Source organism: Adiantum capillus-veneris, chromosome 4, assembly GCF_014529385.1.
Source record: "Adiantum capillus-veneris isolate H3 chromosome 4, ASM1452938v2, whole genome shotgun sequence".
Lineage (NCBI taxonomy): Eukaryota > Viridiplantae > Streptophyta > Polypodiopsida > Polypodiales > Pteridaceae > Adiantum > Adiantum capillus-veneris.
Window position 1 is genome coordinate 130,267,797 of NC_140934.1, and position 19,251 is coordinate 130,287,047.

The 19,251-nt window shown below is 43.9% G+C and overlaps 1 protein-coding gene and 1 pseudogene across 5 annotated transcripts in view; both read right to left on the reverse strand.

The window, feature by feature from the left end:
* LOC147459974 (uncharacterized) overlaps positions 1-19,251 on the reverse strand; it is a 91,928-nt gene that overhangs the window by 27,357 nt on the left and 45,320 nt on the right. For all 4 annotated transcript variants that reach the window (XM_086511134.1, XM_086511133.1, XM_086511132.1 and 1 more), the window contains exons 2-5: positions 12,692-12,891; positions 12,516-12,602; positions 11,057-11,129; positions 10,874-10,982 (exon numbers count right to left, since the gene is read on the reverse strand). In XM_086511134.1, coding sequence (XP_086367260.1) covers positions 10,874-10,982; positions 11,057-11,129; positions 12,516-12,602; positions 12,692-12,891 — 469 coding nt within the window. The remainder of the gene's footprint in view (positions 1-10,873; positions 10,983-11,056; positions 11,130-12,515; positions 12,603-12,691; positions 12,892-19,251) is intronic.
* LOC147459975 (uncharacterized) lies at positions 14,891-18,759 on the reverse strand (annotated as a pseudogene). Its single transcript, XR_015187743.1, has 5 exons — positions 17,245-18,759; positions 16,485-17,092; positions 16,019-16,385; positions 15,766-15,927; positions 14,891-15,645 (listed from the first exon to the last, which is right to left on the reverse strand). The product of XR_015187743.1 is annotated as an uncharacterized LOC147459975 (transcript).

Consider the following 19,251-nt stretch of genomic DNA (forward strand, 5'->3'; position numbering starts at 1 on the left):
TGCCGGTGATGCCATCAATTGGTACCACGCATGGCAAGAGGCACAGTTAGCCGCGCACCTAGAGGAAGCCGACGAATTCACAGCCCTTTCCTTCAATTGGGCTGATTTCCAAGACAAGCTCAAGGCGCGGTTTATGCCACCTCAGTACCTCGCACGATTGAAAGACGGTTGGCGCGCTCTCAAGCAAAATGGTATGCCACTAATGTCTTTCTCTAATCGTGTTTTGCAACTAGGTACCCAATTACGCAAGTTGGATGATGAACGCAAAGAGGGATTCCTTTTTAGGTTAGACGAATATATCAAGTTTGATGTAGAAGTCTTCGATCCAATCGATCTCAACAAGGCGGTAGCGATTGCTCTTCGCACAGGAGATGAAGCACAACAAGGGAAAGCCTAAGGAGAATAAGACTTCCACAAGTACCTCTTAGACTTCTCAGAACCCTCAGAACAGTAAGAACGATAAGAATGGTAAGAACGGTAACTCTTCTAACCAATCTTCCAACAGTCTCTCAGAAAAGAACTCTCAAAATGAACCTAAGGATAAGGCTAACACAATTGCTAAACCTAAGATTACTTTAGATGAAAAGGTAACACAAGGAATTTTAGGAGGATACATTACATCGGAAGAGCAAAGCACTTATTCTAAGGAAGGTCATTGTTTTCATTGTCACATTAAGGGTCACATAAAAAGAACATGTCCTAAGCTTGACTCTAATGAATCTAAAGATTCCACAGAACCCACTTTCTCTGTCAATGCAATCAATAACAACACGAGTGTGCCCTAAGTTTCTCTTGACCCTCCCATTGATGAGTCTCTCATTAAATGTTATGGTCATATGCCGGGGCAACTTGTCATATTGTTTGACCCAGGTAGTATGCATGATGTGATCAGTCCCTCTCTTGTTGAGAGAGCCCGCCTAGAGGTTAGTCAGAAATCTCCTCTCGAGGTCTCTGGCTTCGCTCCCGGTATGGACTCTCTCATTACAAAAGAGTGCCTTGATGTGTTGTTTACAGTTCAACAAGGTGCTTTCTGTAGAAAATTTTTTGTCTCTCATCTCTCAGGTGTAATATGATTTTGGGCATTCAATGGTTTCGTGAGCATAACCCTCTCATTGATTGGGCGGAAAATACGTTCACTTTCAAGGCCAAAAGTGACTCTCCCATTGTCATTCGTGGAGAGGAAGTTGTTCATTCTCCCCCTCTCATTGCAAATGTGCAGGCGAAGATTGAACGGATTCAAGAGAAGGAGACTCTCTCAGTCTCTTCTTCTCCAAAGCATGACACACAGGATTTGAATGATGATTTGAATGACAATGATAAGCATGATGATTTGGATGATAATGATGAGCATGATGATTTGCAAGGGGTTATTTAGGCCTTTAACCCAACAACCTCCCACTTAAAGGCATAAATGGCACCTTTAAGCTACGTGACTCCCACCATCTCTATGCATAGATGATGTTGTGCTTTGGGTAAGCACTTAGTGAGAGCATCGGCTGGATTTTGTGATGTATGGACCTTAACCAATGTAATAAGGCCATCCTCAAGAACTTCTCGTATGAAGTGATACCCCACATCAATATGCTTTGTGCGTGCATGAAACATGGCGTTCTTTGCCATACATATAGCACTCTGGCTATCACAACCAAGCATAGGTGCCTTGGCAAGCAAGCCAAACTCACTGCATAGGCGTGCTAACCAAATAGCTTCATTGGAAGCCTCAGTGGCTGAAATATATTCAGCCTCTATAGTAGACAATGCAACAATCTTTTGCAATCTAGACCACCATGAAACAACACCTCCCGCAAGAGTAAATACATAGCCACTTGTGGATTTCCGTGTATCCACATCACCAGCCATGTCAGAGTCACAAAATCCCTTCAACTCCATTAATCCTTTACCATAGCAGAGGCATTTGTTTTTAGTCCCTTTCAAGTACCTCATAATGGACTTCACTGCATCCCAATGTAACCTGCCTGGATTAGCCATAAACCGGCTCACAACTCCCACTGCATGGGCTATGTCAGGCCTAGTAGCAACCATAGCATACATAAGTGAACCACAAGCTGAAGCATAAGACACACTTTACATGTCATTGGCTTCTTCCTTTGACTTGGGACAATCATCCTTGGAGATTTTAACATATGGCTGTAATGGCACACCAAGAAGCTTTGCTTCAACCATGTTAAATCTGTCCAGCACCTTTTCAATGTACTTTTCTTGCGATAAATACAATAGGTGCTTGTCTCTTTGCCGTGTAACACGCACTCCACGTATATGTTCAGCTGCCCCAAGGTCTTTCATTGAAAACGCAGATTTCAGCTGCCCTTTAAGAGCATCTACAATGCTTCTTTTCTTTGCAGCTATCAACATATCGTCTATATAGAGCACAAGAATGATCGGACTACCATCCTCATCACGTTTGGTATACAAACAATGGTCTGCATGGCTTCTTTTGTAACCATGTTTAAGCATGAAGCGATCAAACTTCTTGTACCACTGTCTACATGATTGTTTTAGCCCATACAAGCTTCTATTGAGCATACATACCAAATGTTCCTTGCCAAGGATGACAAAACCCTCGGGTTGCTTCATGTAAAGCCCTTCTTCCACATCACCATGCAAGAAAGCGGTATGTACATCCATTTGGTCCATTTCCAAATCAAGAGCAGCCACAATGGCAAACAATACACGCAAAGTGGTCATCTTCACAACAGGAGAGAACACTTCCTGAAAGTCTATGCCCTTGGTTTGAACATATCCCTTTGCCACAAGCCTTGCCTTATACTTGGGTTTTGCATCAACAGTTTTGATTTTATACTCCCATTTGTTAGGAATAGCCTTCCTTCCTTTGGGCAATTCAGCCAAATCCCAAGTATGATTAGCATGCAAAGCTTTAATCTCTTCCTGCATAGCAAACTCCCACTTGTCACTACGCTCACATGTCTTTGCCTCTTTATACGTAAGAGGCTCTCCCTCATCTGTCAACATAATGTAATGCAAAGAGGGGTCATATCGACTCACAAGCCGTCTTTGACGAGTAGAACGCATCACCCAATGATCCAGCACGACAAAATCATCAACAATGGGCTGCTGTACATCATTTTCAGCACCATTTTCAGCATTGTTTCTTGGCTGCAAATGCCCTTCAGGAGCCTCAATTTGCTGTCCAACATCATCTGGCTCAAACACCACTGGATCATCTATATTTTCAGCCATTTGTGGTGCATCCTGAGGGTCAAAAATAGGCCTAACAGGTGGCTGGTCATGCTGAAATTTCACCCTTTTATGGTCATGCTTTGAGGCACAATTGTTTTGAAGCAGCCTTGCCTCATTAAAAACAACATCCCGGCTACGTGCAACCCTTTTGAGCTGAGGTAACCAAATCCTATAACCCATTTCGCCTTCTTCACCATATCCCATGAAGAGGCCTTTAATGGACTTCACATCTAGTTTACTCCTCAACTCATGTCTAACATGCACAAAAGCTTCGCAACCAAAAATGCATAAGTGATCATATGAAGCAGGCTTGCCAGACCAAACCTCTTCAGGAATGTCACCTTTCAAAGACATGTGAGGGGATCGATTGCATATATGCACTGCAATTTTCAAAGCTTCTCCCCAAAATCCATGAGAGAGATTAGCTATGGACAGCATGCATCTCACAAAGTGTCCTATTGAATCTTTCAACCACACCATTAGAAGAGGGGCTGTATGGCACAGTAAGCTCCCTCTTAATGCCCAAATTTTCACAAAACTCGTTAAATTCAGCACTTGTGTACCCCCCCCCCATTGTCTGTACGCAAGCATTTTAGCTTTCTACCAGTTTGGGTGGTCACAAATGCATGAAATCTCTTAAACGCAGCAAAGGCTTCATCCTTAGACTTAAGCAAACAAACCCAAATTTTCCTAGAATGATCATAAACAAAGGAGACAAAATAGCATGCACCACCCATAGACTTAGTAGGCATGCTTCATACATCAGAATGTACAAGATCAAGCACACAAGGTTTACGAGAGACACCAGAGTAATAAGAACGCTTGACTTGCTTGCCATATTGACATTCATTACAAAAGTCAAGCTTTGTGCCTTTAGCATCAAGCTTGTTCAAAGTACAAAGCTTAGAAAGGCCCTTTTGGCTCATATGGCCAAGCTTCTTGTGCCACAACTCCATGTGAGAGTTAATTTCAGCCAATGCAATAAACTTGCCCAACACAGCCTTTCCATGCATGCAGTAAAGTGTCCCTTTCTTTGTGCCCTTTACAATCAGCCTTGAGCCTTTGGTCATTTTTCATGACCCTCTCTCAAACAAGATGCTGTAACCATGCATATCCATCTGACCAACACAAAGCAGACTCTTCTTGATTCCCGGCACATATCTAACATCATGCAAGACAATCTCATTTGTGCCATCTATGGAAAGATGCACAGTGCCAATACCCTCGATGGAACATGCATGATTGTTTCCAAGGTATACATGGCCACGCTTGCCTACATCAAAAGTAGAGAAACACTCCTTGATAGGAGTCACATGAAATGAAGCACCGGAATCAACAATCCCAGTCTGAGACAATGCATCATTGACAATCAACAAAGCATCAATAAGATCACTCTTGGTGATCTGCATGTCCTGTGAATGAACATTTAAAGAGGCATCAAAGTGATAAGCATCATCATCTGACAAAGTGGCACACAAGATATCCTCTACATCTGACAGCTCCTCAATCACGACACTAGAAGCCACATTGGCCTTCTCTTTGTCCTTTGAGCTATCCTATGCATCTGCCTTGACTTCCTTCTTCTCATTCTTTTTGTCTCCGCCATTCTTTTTCCTTTCTAACTCAGCTTTATAGTACCTGCAATCGGGTTTCTTGTGACCTTTCCTACCACATTGATAGCAAGTCACATCACCCTTGCCTTTACTTGGGTTTCCCCTTTCTTTACTCTTACTCTTACTCCTTTGTGCATAAGCATTCTTCTTTTCTGTCCTGCCTCTAACCATGTTGGCAGAGCTGCCTCCCTCTCCACTTGCTTTCCTCCTAATTTCTTCATTCAAGATAGAACCCCTAACACCATCAAAGATCAAATTGGGGTTATTGGACAACGAAACCACCAAAGTTTCCCATGACTCAGGTAAGGTCATAAGCAAGAAGATAGCTTTCAGCTTATCATCAAAAGAGGGCAAGCCAGAATTGTTGTAACTGCGACAAAGTACCTGCGAACAATGACAAGTGCTCTGCCGCGCTCTTGGACTCATCTAGTTGCATGCTAACAAGTTTTCGCATCAAGTGCACCTGGTTGACAGACGTTGTATTTTCATACATTCCCTTTAACTTCTCCCACACATCAAAAGCAGACGTGAGACCTTTTACATCAATGACGGTCTCATCGGTCATGGCCATTTTAATGTATGTAACGGCCTTCCTGTTCATGCTAACCCATGCTTCATCCGTCATATTCTGTGGCTTCACCTGTTCAAGTGTCCCTTCAATCCTTAAGGAATAGGATTCCCTGAATCCTATCTTTCCAAAGATCAAAACCTGTTCCATCGAACCTCCTAATCTCGAAGAGGTTCTTCACATCCAAAGAAGATGAGGCCATAGTTGCACGAAATAAGAGGGATAATACGCTTAATTTTTTGGCAAAATGCGCAAAAATCGGAGTATAGCCTCATAGAGATGTGCACTGCAGCTCCAAATGGTCACAGGAGCAATTTGTGGCAAAATAGGACGATTTGGACACAAAATTCAATTTCTGAAACTTATGCGCAGGAAATTTCAGCGAGCGAATTTGTGCTCAAAAACAACAAATTTAGTTGTTTTTAACCTCAGAAGGCAAACATAAGACTAATACACAGCCTTTAGAAGCATGTAAGCACAAAAGCCCCAATTTGTAGAATCAAAATTGCATGAAATTGAGCCACAAATAGTCATACATCGACAAAATTTGTCAAATGTGCGTAGATTGCATCAATTTGCACTTTTCCCAATGTAATCGGACCATAAAAACACTTGCAAAAACCTACGCAAATCTGAAATTTGCTTAAAACACCTGTTTTAGGGCTTGTTTTTCGGCAATTTCAATGTTTTCGGGTAGCGAGGACTTAGCAAAAGTATTCCCACACCTTAATACATCATTTGCAAAACCTGTATTTTGCTGTCATAACCTGTAATTTCCTGTTTTTGGCCTAATTTCAGCCTGTTTTGGGTCAATTTGGGTTGCCGGGAGCTCTCTACTGTCCGGGGACGAGTCCTTTAGCGACGAAATTGCAAAATCTCGCGTGAAAGTTGACCTTCTTGGCTGAAATTCAGCGTTTGCAGGTTTGGGGCAAACCCTAATCGAGGCTCTGATACCAGTTGATGAGCGCGCGGCGGTGTGTGCAAGTGAAACAACACGCGAGGAAGTGCAGTGTGTGTACAGGAGGGGAGGCGAAGGCCAGCAGGAGAGGAAGCGCTAGCAGAAGAGAGAGAGCTCACGTTTTTGGGGAAAACTCAATAAGTCAGTTTTGGGTTTTCCCACTTTTTATTAAAAGTGACCTTTAAAAAATGTGTCCAGGGACAAAGTATAAAAATGTACAAAAAGGGGTTATTTAGGCCTTTAACCCAATGGTACTTTTCTCAAGATGAGTTCTCCGTAATGTGCTCAAGGTTCCTTTTGTTCTTATGGAAGGGAGAGCCTTCCGTTCTTAATAAGAGAGTGCAATGATCACTAACAAAGTGAATGGACACTGTGCATGAGAGTGTATGAGACTGAGAGATAGAGAGAGAAGAGAATACGACACCAGAGACATTGTAAAACCCTCCTCCGAAGGCCCCACTCTCGTTGGCGAGAGTGGTCTACTATTGATTGCACAAACTCGTACAAAGTGGATGCATGTGACTGATGCAAGTCTAGGCTAGGTCGATGACGACGACGGGGATAATGAGACCGACTCAAGAGCTGAAAACTCATGCAATCTATCTGCTGTCCAAAAACGCAAATGGCTGAAATCTGCTGGGATCAAAAACGCTGGTTTGGCTGAATTCTTGCTGGCTAAAAACCACTGTTTTGGGGCGGTCAAAACGCTGGAAATCTGCTGCTATGCTCTGCTGAAAACGCCAGGTTTGTGGGCGATCATTGTATGCTGAAAACTCTATGCAAAGGGGCGATTTGGGCTTCTAGAAAACGCCAGGCTGAGGTGGTCTTCTGGCGATGATGCTATGATGAAAAACGCTAGGGCTGAGAGGGACTTGCTTGGAGGGAAAACGCCATGGGCTGAAATCGCCAAGGGTTGGTCTTGTTGAGAAGTGTCTCCAGAGGGCCTCTTGCATGTAAATGCCTGATGCTCTCCTTCTTCTTCTACCAAATGGTGCTAGTCTAGGTTTGCTTATATACAAATTTACTCAAATTGCCCTACCTACTTTCCAACAAAAATCACTTTAAAAAAATAAGTGAAAAATGTCAAAAATAGGAAAAATAGGCTAAATGCACTGGAAAATTTCCCTGAAGGATTCTGATGGGAATGCTTATGATCATGCTGTGTGTAACCAGAGGATATGCATCTACACTAAGTGCCTGGGCATGCACGGTCTGCGAACAGACTCACAAAAGTGCCAGAACACTTGCTAATCTAGATTGATTGGATTGACTGAACCCTAGTAATGTTGTAGCTTGTCCACGGACACATAGGGTTGGATGTGTCACGTGACAAGGACTTCATCAGGCGCATTATGGTTTCATACCTCGCCGTCAAATCAATGACAAACTTGGCTAATGTGTAGATTGGCATGGAATGTGCAAAGTACACATAGTAGGACGTACTTGTCATGCAAGTTGACATTGAGAAGGCTTTCGACACTGTGCTATGGGGCATTGTTATATGCTATTGCCACTCATCCTTTGTTGATGCACCTTGACCATTTGACTTCTGTTGGTTGTCTGCATGGGTTGCAATTACCGTTGGGTCACCACTTCATCGGGCACGCTTATGCTCATGACTCCTTGTTTACGACTCGCAATTGCCAAGTTGATGTTTGAATGATTATGGAAGTTTTGGAGTTGTATGGGCTTGCGGCTAATTTTCGCAAATCAAAGCTTCTGTCGTTGAATTCCTGTGATTGGCATGACTTGTTGTGTTCAGGAAATATTGTTTCTCCGAATGTGACTGTCATACATTTGGGGTATCCAAGATTGAATGGAATGTCATTCACTCTCAAAAAGTGGATCGGGTGATTTTGAGCCTTTTTGAGTTTTAAAATTTGTTGTGATCACATATTCTTGTTTTATGCATCAAGGATTACCTTGGGTAGAAATATAAGTGAATTTTGAGCCAAAAGACATCATACACGTATGATGTCTTAGGGGCCAAATTTGGGTTAAATCAGACATCTGAGTATGCCCTAGTAGACTAGAGCATAAAAGAAGTTTCTAGCCAAAATTTCATTAAATATGGAGCACGTTTGAGCTTGCAAAAGCCAAAATATAGAAATTGGGCAAGGTTCTGCTTGTATTGACCATAACTTAACGCTTGAATATCAAATTGCATTAGTGGAAGCTCTCCACATGGCCCTTACATGTTCGCTTCCGAGTTATTCAAAGTATCATGCTAGCCTATGTTCAGTTCTATTTGCCGTTGTTGCATTGGCCTCGACACTGTCTCACCTCTCTTATGTCATCCATTCTGTCTCACTTGTGTGTACTCATGCTCAAAAAAAAGGATTACGTTTGATGTCCATGGAGAAATTATGTACTCCCAAGCGCTTTGGCGGTCTCAATCTGTTTGACCTACGCCAACATGTTCTTGCTCGGAAAGCTATGTTGTTGCCTACTCTTGTGCACCGAACTCAGCCGTAGGCTCTTATACTTGCCGGCTTGTGTTGGCATATTGTTGCTTCCTCTATTGGTCATTGGCAGCCATCTCTTTGGGAGGTCGTGTTTGGCACGATGGATGGGCACATTCCTAGATGCCCCCTCACCTCTAGTTTGATTTCTGCTTGGCAAGAGGTTACAGTGCACTTATCTTGGCATGGTCGTCAGCACCGGGAGGGGAACTCCCTTCGATTGGAGAGTCTTCATTGGAGTTGCGCATTCTCTCTTTCTTTGGTAGACCGCTCGCCTCGCTAGGGCCCAGGCATACTTTCTCTCGTCATGGCATTTGACCGGTTGGTGATGTAGTTGATGAGGCGGGTTACACTTTCCAGTTTCCTCTTGCCGCTCGTCGTTTTGGATTGGGTGTGCATCACCATCAATTTTGGAGAGACATTCAACACATGCTGGCTGAGTTTTTTCCTGTTCCACATTTGCTTGTTGGAGATCGCATGGCTGATTGGTGTGTTCGGGATATGCCCTTTCACGCCATGTCTGCTAGCAAGGTCTATGCTCTTCTTCTACTCCCTGATCATTGTAATGCATTATGGTCAATGTATAAGCCTGCTACCTGGTGAACAAAAGCACTTTCTGCCCTTTGGAAGAGCCACTTGCCTTTGAAGGAGCGATTGTTTCTTTGGTGATGCTTGCTTGGCGTGCTCCCATTGGCGTGCTCCCAATGGGCTCCTTGCTCAATGCAGGTTGCATCTGCTCCTCTCGTTGTATTCGTTGCTCCGCTGCAGAAGAGACTGTCGGTCACCTCCTTTGGAATTGTTGCATTTCTAGAGGATTTCTTTGCCGTATAGTAGCTGGTATGCAACTCCGATTCCCCTCTGTGGTTTTTCACAAACAGTTTTGGGCTTTTGGCATTCTCCCTCCTTGCAACGATTTGCAATTTTCCTGATGTGGGTTAAGTTTTGGGCTTTTTAAGCTCTGTGGCTTCAGCGCAACAGCTGCATGTTCTCTCATGCTGATGTAGATCTGTTCCAGTTTTTCAGGCTTTCCCTTGGGCAGTCTTTGCGCTTTGCCTGGGAGATTGGTGATGTCAGTACAGACATGTGTCAGCTTTCCTATGAATGCTTTTAGTCCTTTTTCGATGATGATCATGCTATTGTATTTGATCTTTTTTGTGGGTTTTCTTCGCCGTGAGGTTTCCCACTTGCAAATTAATCCAAAAGATTAACAAAAGAAAGTAAGTGTGTGTGTGTGTGTGTGTGTGTGTGTGTGTGTGTGTGTGTGTGTGTGTGTGTGTTGGCAGTGTGTTACATGCTCGGCATATTGCGTCTTCCCGCTATCCCAGATGCCTTGAAGCTGAGGAGACCGTGCCACACTTATGTGGCGTTATCGTCACTCCAGAGCCTTCATTCGGCAAGTGTCGACTGCTCTTCGGCTTCGTTTTCCTTCCGGCTCTTTTCACAAACTCTTTTGGCTTTTTTAAGTGCTCCAGTCACCACAATCTCAGTTTGCGGTGTTCTTCAGCTGGGTCAGATTTTGGACTGTGGGCCATCTAGCACCATAGGAACTCCTTAATGTTCCAAGGCCACTTCTGTTGATCCCTTTCCCTGTTTCAAATTATCTCTTGGTCAAGCGCTGCATTTTGCCTATGACGCTGGAGACATCACTCTTGATACCTATAGGATTTACTTTGACTGTTTTTAGCCTTCAGAGCCTCGTAGTGCTCCGCTTTTTGTATCCCTTTCTTTTCGTGGGTTTTCCTCGCTTTGAGGTTTCCCACTTGTAATTAATCGATGCAGATTTACAATATTAAAAAGTGTGTGTGTGTGTGTGTGTGTGTGTGTGTGTGTGTGTGTGAGAGAGAGAGAGAGAGAGAGAGAGAGAGAGAGAGAGAGATGAAATGAAATATTAACATCTTCTAAGGGCCATATTGACCTATGAGACTAGAGAGTTACATCATGGTGAATCTGATACAACATTTGAATAAAAAGAAAGAAAGAAACTAACTAAACAGAAACATTACTAGAGCTGTAAAAGGTGGGTATCAAGAGCCTGAGAGACAAAAGCCCCAACCTTTATTGGATGCTTCGTGTAGCCAACTAAATCCAGCTTGTGGATGATGTCCAATAGTTGTAGCAAAAATGGTGGAAAATTTATTTACAGCATCCAGTTCATGGACAACCTGCCATGTATCAAATGCACATTCAATTTGGTCCGTTTTAAGTATTAAAAACCAAAACTTCAGTTCCTGCGTACCTGAAAAATCAAACGTTCACCTGCATAATCATCCTTGCTGAAACGAGTGAAAAAAGTCCACGCCTTACCTACCCTGTCAGCACAAATCATTACGGAGGTTACACCAGGAAATAGCAATAAGAAAACATGAAAAGAAACCCCCAAGATTTTGAAAATTAGCAAAGTTCCCATGAAAACAACAGGGGCGGCCCTACAATCAAACCGAAAGGTTTGGACTTCTACTGTTGGAGTTGAAATTGTCGAACATCCGAAGTACCTCACTTAGTGTCTCCTTGGTAGATGCAGGTGATATAGCCAGCAGATACCTACTGAGATCAATTAAGCTGGCACCATCAAAGTGCACAAAGGAAAGGACAATGAAGGATGGGTAGAACCCACACGATCCCCAAGGCAGAGTGAGGGGGCGAAAAGAAAAGAAAAGTATTACACACCTCCTGCCATCCTTCAATCAGACCTCCCACAAGTAGCATCATCTTCCCTTTAAGCTGGCACCCTCAAAGTGCACAAGGGAAAAGACAATGAAGGATGGGCAGAACCCACAAGAGCCCCAAGGCAGAGTGAGGGGGAGAAAAGAAAAGCGAAGTATTACATACCTCCTGCCATCCTTCAATTAGACCCCCCACAAGTAGCGTCATCTTCCCTTTAATCTGACCTAAAACCTCCTGCACAAGATTATCACTTGAATGGAATTGGTACCAAATTTCTTTAATTGAAGTCGACAACTTCTAATTCCTTAGAAAATTATTGATTTCCCTCTCATGGTGGTGTCTATATGGGTCGTGCTTGTTTTCGTGTTTCCTTTCTCTCGCAATTCATGCCCTTTGGAGGAGAGCCCCTGCCTCCAAAAGGCAAGGGTTTACCCTCCCTTAGAGAAAGGAGGGCGAAGGGGGGGGGGGGGGGGGGGGGGGGGGGGGGGAAGACGACGACGCAGGGGCACTAACAAACTGGAGGCTCTCTTAAGGAAAATCGGACAACCTTGTCTAACTGAACAGCCACGAGGCCAAGATACTGTGAGCTTTCCTTGAAGGATCCCCGAAGACAAACTACGAGCGTACAAGATATAAACTACATTGGCTAATTTAGGACCAAACCCAAGGCAATGCATCGTAGCTGCAATATAGTCCTGTGCCTCCGCAAAACCAAGCAAGGCCATTGATGCACATGGCGAGTGCCTCTTCTGGAGTGAGGTCCAACAATCTCCAGTGTGGGAGTTTTGGACAATCATGGGCTCCCAGAGCAAAAATCTTTCTAGATCACAAATAGTCAAGAGGCTCCAGAGATAGCCTAGAGCACCCCACCCAGACCCAAAGGCTCAGGACCTTCTTAACAGCAACACAAGCAGATTTCCGCAACTACCAGTTCGACCACTCTTAATTTCATCTCAAGCATAATCACATGCACTGCTTATTTTGGCAACCAATACACTTTACACAATGTACAAATCACGTCAATTACCAACCTATGTGAAGAAGCAACTCCCCATGCTAATTGAGACTGGAAATCAGAAGAAAGAACACAAGAGGCTGTATGCCCATTCTCCTTGGTTCTGAAAGGCACAAATAACAAAACAGTCAATTTCTCTACAACTAAAGGAATATTGCATTTATGGTTGCATGATAGAATCTGAGAATGCACCCAATCAGGCTCTCCAATGTTGCCCTGCTTCGCTGCTGTAGATCACTTGCCAAACAAAGCGCAAGCTTCGCAGAATCGCACAACCTACTATTTTGAATGGAAGATGTTGAAAATAACGTTTTTGACATCCTCAAGCGCAATTCATCTAAATGAACTTTGCTTCCTTGAACTAAGGCCTCCAGCACCATACCCACGCCTATCTGCAGAGTAAATAGAAACCATGTATCACATACTTCCAAGTGTTTGTGTGAAAATTTATATGACTAAGCGATAGCCATACTGATAAGGTCACAACTCCAAAAAGTTATTATCTCCCACATAAAATTCTTAAAATCAACAGAAAACATTTAATTACTTGATATACTTGAAAAGACTTCAAAACTAAAATCAGGTTCCCTTCTAAAAGACCCTGTTTAAAAGAAGCTGCACTGCTCCCAAACAGTAGATCTGACTCTACAGCAAGCCAAGGTTCATCAAGGAACAAGACTGAAAAGGAAGTGTCAGGAATGCTGAACCTGAACATCCAACAGAATAGATGCGATCTTTTCATTAGTTGTGCATCCCACACATAACAAAAACTGATCGGACCGATAAATAAATTCTAGAGCATGAAGGCAGCAGTGAATCAGGATGAAGGGCAGCTTAACAGTGCAATTTTGTAGGAGACATACACAATGTGTAAGGGAGAGAATGAAGGAGAATGACCCAAGAGCAATAACTCAATAACCCAAGAGAGTGCTCATAGTAGATCACTGATACAGCAGGATAATGTGAATAGGGGGCAGAGGCTAGAGGGTCACTCTTATTCTGATAAAGGTGACCTAGAGTCCTGAAAAATGGGGGCACCCTGTTTTAAGCTAAAGACTTAGCTGAGTGGCCAAAAGAAAGAAAAGTTAAGGGAAAAGTTGCAAGACGTTAACTGGTGAAGTTCAAAAACTATCCACCTATGGATGCAAAGTGGATGGAAAAAAGTGAACTAATAGAGTCTCCAAATGTATTGCAACTCTACCTTGAAGCCTTTGGTTTACAACCTATGTGTTCCCCAACTCAGATCACTTCAGTAGAGTGAAGGTCAAAGGTTTTGACACGTGCTCAATAGAGGGGTGATGCTGGAGCTAGCACTTCATATGTATTTGAGGATACGATGCAATAGAAGTTTACATTGCTTGACAAAAGCATGAAGGTCTCATTAAGTCATTTGTACACATGTTTAACAATATTTCTTGCGGAAACATGCAATGATAAAAGGGTGCTAATCACACTAAATCATATGTGGCATGTATAGGATGCATGCAATCGAGGACATTTGCGATTTCAAGAGGGGGGTATGTCACAAGACTATGACAACCACTATCTATATTTGTTGGTTTCTTTCCCTTGATTTTATTTAACTTTTGGGGCCCTCTTTTTGAAATCACAATTGCTCGGACATTGCCGGGCCAGTGTGAAACAGCCCTTGGCCAAGAATTTCACCCGTAGGAGTCAAGGCCAGGCAACCACAATATGGCTAGGACACATGGCAGTAGGAGAGCAACCTGCACACCAACTCTCAAGTTCCAGAAGTCTCATTCAAGAGGGGGCGCCCAAAACCTGAGAGGGAGGCTGATTTTTATCGTTGTGAACACAGTGTGTGTGTGTGTGTGAGTAGTGGGTGCAAGTGATCACATGTTTATTGGAAAGCTTAACTTCTCCCTTGTCTCATGTAGCGCGATGATTTGCTCTCGTGCATCTCTCTCTCCCCTTTGCACATATGGCAATGCCCCTCTAGTTGGGCTTCTCAGATGACCGTGTACAGTTCTCGGGGCTAGCTAATTGCTAATCCCCTACAGGTAAACACGGTTCCATTACGAAGAATTGCGAAAACGGAGAGTTTTCTCGCGTGAAAACTTGTCCAATTTACAAGGGAATTGGACCATTGTGTGTCGGAGCTTCTAATACACGGGTAGACATGTTTGCTCCGCTCAAAATGATGCTTACAGCCTGCTATGTTTATTTGTAGGTTTACGGTTTTGCACCTCAACTGGAGGTAATGCCAAGGGGTCTTTTAGTCTCGTACGGTCCCGTACGTTTTGTACGCGTACGATGGTGTGCGGTACTAAACGAACTAAAAAAAATTATGATGTACGATGACATTATGTACGTTCAAATTTAAAAAAACAAATAATTCTCAAGTCTAAGGGCCTAAGGCTTAGGCCTTAATACTTACTTATAGAAACTTGACATTTGTATAGATTACAAGTTAGTAGTTACAATACTACATAGTACATAGTACAATGTAAAGAGTCAAGACTCAAAGACTAAAGAGAATGAGCATTACATAAACCAAAATGATCATTGAAATTTGATAAGTAGAGACCAAGTGGCAAGGGCTACAAAGTACTCAAAAAGTGGCAAGGGATAAAAAAAAGTGGGGGGACCAAGTGGCAAGGGCTACAAAGTACTCAAAAAGTGACACACCATAATAGAGAGACTAAATAGTAAAGTCACTAGTCACTAGTGCTCTCATCATCTTCCTCATCTTCCTCTTCTGAGCCTTGCTCATCAACATCATCCTCTTCCTCACAAGAGTCGAAGGATGACGGCTCATAATCTCCATCACTAATGAGGTTGCCTTCATCATCATACTATGGCTCTCAAGGCTCTCTATCCTCCATAGTGATGGCCGCCGCACAAGAGCCGCTTCCGGAGCCTCGCCGCACATAGGTCCTAGGAGCCTCCGTGGGTGTTGTTGATGCTTTGCCTCTACCTCTTGTAGCCCTGGCACCTCTGTCTCTTGTAGCCGATGTAACTCCATGGATGACGACCTTCTTGCGTGATCGTGTGCGAGAAACCCGGCGATCAATCTCCTCAAGCTCCAAGTAGAGCTCACGAAAAATCATTTGCTCCTCAGGGTCTTGCTCTTTATTGACACTCTTTAGAGTGTCAATGGTAAGTGTGAGCTCATCCACGTTGACCTATTTGACATTTACAACATTGGACAATGAAAACATAATTAGTATATTCAAACTAATTAAAGACTAGACTCTAGAGTATAGAAAATGGAGTGAGTAGTGATTATAATTTATAATTTATACCTGTCGAGCCATAAGCATCTCATGCATAGAGCGCAACATGCGTAAATTGGAGCGACAATAGATAAGTTGCTCTAATTGCTTCGTTGAGAGCTTGTTTCGGATTTTGGTGTGGATGAGGGAGTATGCGGACCAATTACGCTCACATGCTCCCGATGAGCAATCCTAAAACACATCAAGAGAGGCATAAGCTATAAGAGACAATAGTTGAAGAGATTTAAGCATAAAATGTAAAAGGTTGAGGCTTGTCGCTTACTTGGCCAAGAACCCTCAAAGCAAGTCGTTTGAGAGTAGGCAATTGATAGCCAAAGCTCTCCCACCAAAATAAAGGCTTCACCAAGGATTGCCGCTTCCAACACAAGTTGGAAGTAAATGCGGTGCCTCGTTGGTCGCTATAGTTGATTACCTCTTGGAGAAATGCTCCAATGTCCTCTTCTTTTAGCACCTTAAAGAGGTAATTGTTGCGCTCCTCAATAAGCTCTTGATTTGCAAAGAGTTCGGGCTTCTTGTAAGCCGGATGCAAGAGAGCCGCAAAGTAATGGATAGGTCTCTTCATCCAATCCCACCGCTTTGTGATTAGGAGGAGAATGTCGTCTCTCTTGGGAGAGTCCTCGAGGTAATCACTACAAGAAGAGAGAGGAAATGTACTAAGTAGAGAAACAAGCATGTAGAATTTAAATATATAGAGAATGACATATGTAATAATAAATATGTAGTTATACCGTGTTCCATCGGGAGCCCCATCTAGGATTGTAGACTTCTCAATCTCCTTGTAAGCTTCCTCCATGAAGTGCCATAGAAGCCCAATAGTTGCCCCTTCCATGTCGGTCATGCGGAGAGCCTTGTACAAGGGCAAGATCGCAACGACAAGACCCTTAATTTCTTGCTAAAACTCCTCCCGCAAGCAAAGCCGTTGGATGGCTTTTGCATCTTGTTGAGAAGCGGCCGACTCTCCATTCATCCACTCCTTAAACTCATCGGAGACCGTGGTCTTTTGTATTTTGTTTTGCACATCATAGAGCCGCTCTAAAAGTAGCCACATGGCGGCAAAGCGAGTGGCCGATGGCTTCTTCAACTCAAGGTCGGAGTAGGTGCGGTAAATGGCAAGCACCCTCACTTTGCCATTGATGAAATTGATGATGGAGAGTGCTTGGTTGAGGATATCTTTCACCCAACCTAGCTCCCCTATGTCTTCAAAGAGAAGGTCAAGGCAATGAGAGGCACATGGAGTCCATACTATGGATGGAAATTCCTTCTCTAGCCTCTTACTCATTGCCTTGCAATTTGAAGCATTGTCGGTAATCACTTGCACGACATGCTCCGCACCAACCTACACAAGAGGCATTTGTGACAAGAAGAGTTAAAACTTAAAAATTAAAACATAGGACTCATTGGCAATTGCTCAAGACATAAAGGCTCGATTTACGGTTTTACCTCAAGAATGGCTTGGCGAATGTGCTTCCAAATGAATGCCCCGGTCACTTTCTTCCCTCTCGAACCCGCATCCACCGCCCGTAAGAAGTACGTGCCAAGAGGACAAGAAACAAGAATGTTGATGATGCCCCTCTTCTTGCGGTCGCTCCATCCGTCGGAGAGGATAGAGCATCCATACTTTGCCCAACCCGCACGTACGGGCTCAAGTGACTTGTCAATCCTTGCCCTCTCTTCATCAAGCTTCTTTGTTCTCATGTCATGGTATGACACACCCGTCCACCCTTCGCATGGACCAACCGCCGCAATTGCTATGATCATCCTCTTCCATCGCTCCAACCGAAGAATGTTGAAGGAGAGATTGCATTCAATCACCGTGCGGGCAATCTCTATTTCCGCGATTCTTTGTCTCTCCTTGAGGAAAGACAAGGGGCCGGAGCATCCACCCACCGATTTCGCAAGAGAAGTTTGCTTTGCCGTCTTCGGAGGCCGGCCACCATCACTTGAAGACCCCTTGGACTTCTTGGACTTCTTGGAGGAGGCACTACCATCACATGAGGCCGCGGTGGCACCGGTAGCCATGGACATAGTTGGAGAGGCCTCTTCCTCCGAATCAGAGCTATCAACATCCGGCGACACGAACTCATCCGAGGTGACTCTACCCTTGCGTGTCTTCAATGGAAGATACTTTCTCTTGCATTCCGCAAGGATATCTTCGGGGATATTAGGACATGGCCCCGCTTGTCCTCCTATCTTTGTCAAGTGGATGATGAGACGGGTGACGGAAGAGGTCATAGCTTTTGGGCAATATTTGCACCACCACTTGCAAGAGTTTTGCTTGCCCCCCACCCGCTCAAAATATCGGCAATGCTTCTCAAAGGCTTCATGAAGAGGAGGCGGCATTATGTAGTATGTAGCTAGTAGCTACTAGTATGATGTACGATGTATCAATAGATTAGAGAGAGAGAGAGAGAGAGAGAGAGAGAGAGGGAGGGAGAGAGAGAGAGAGACCCAAGGAAGCTTGAAGGAGAGACCCGTCACGGTGTCACCCAAGGGACCTTGAAGGAGAGAGATGGTAGACCCAATGGAGACTCGAGAGCTTGAAGCTTCAATGGAAGCACATGGAGATGAGAGGGTAGAGCATTGAGAGGCTTAGGGCTAAAGCTTGTAGCTTGTAGTTGTAGGTTGTGTTGGATAACAAAGGGGAAGGGTTGCTTAAATAGGAGAGGAAGAGCATGTGAGGCTTGACATTTGAGCAATGGGCATTGGCCCTTGGGCAATAAGCATGGCAATGTGCCAATGGCCCATGGGCAATAAGCATGGCATTTGGCTTCAAAACTGCCTGCAAACGGCTCCAAAAGGCCTATAAACTGGACGTTGCAAAACGGTCAAAATGCTGCCAACGGTCATAAACTGCCGAAAAAAACAGGCCGGACGGAACGAACGGAACGCACGGGACGGGACGGGTCCGGCCGGACGGAACGAGAGGTTCCGTTCGACGTACGAAAACTACCCTGATCTAACCCTATGTGTACGTGGACAAGCTACTTCAGGACATGGGTTCAGTTCAATCAGTCAAGTCTAGAATAGGAAGTGATCTAGCACTTTTGTGAGTCTATTCGCAGATCGTGCATGTCCACATACTTAGATTAGATGCATATCCTCTGGTTGCACACAACATGATCATCAGATTTCCATGAGAACCCATCAGGAGCATTTTTACAATCCATAGACCTATTCTCCCTATTTTTGACATTTTTCACTTATTATTTTTAAGTGACTTTTGTTGGGAACTAGGTAGGGCAATTTTGACAAGGAAATATATAAGGAAACCTAGTGCTAGCACTTTCTGGCAGAAGAAGTAGCAAGGACCCTGTGTTCATCAGGCAACATCTCAGCAAGACACCCCAAGACAGAAGACCTAGAATTTTTGCCCTTGCAAGACCTAGCATTTTTCACTCAAATCAGCCCTAGCGATTTGGTTTGCAGATCAGCCCCGACAACAACAAGGCAGCATGACTTCATAGCATTTTTGGCATCAAGACTACAGATCAGCCA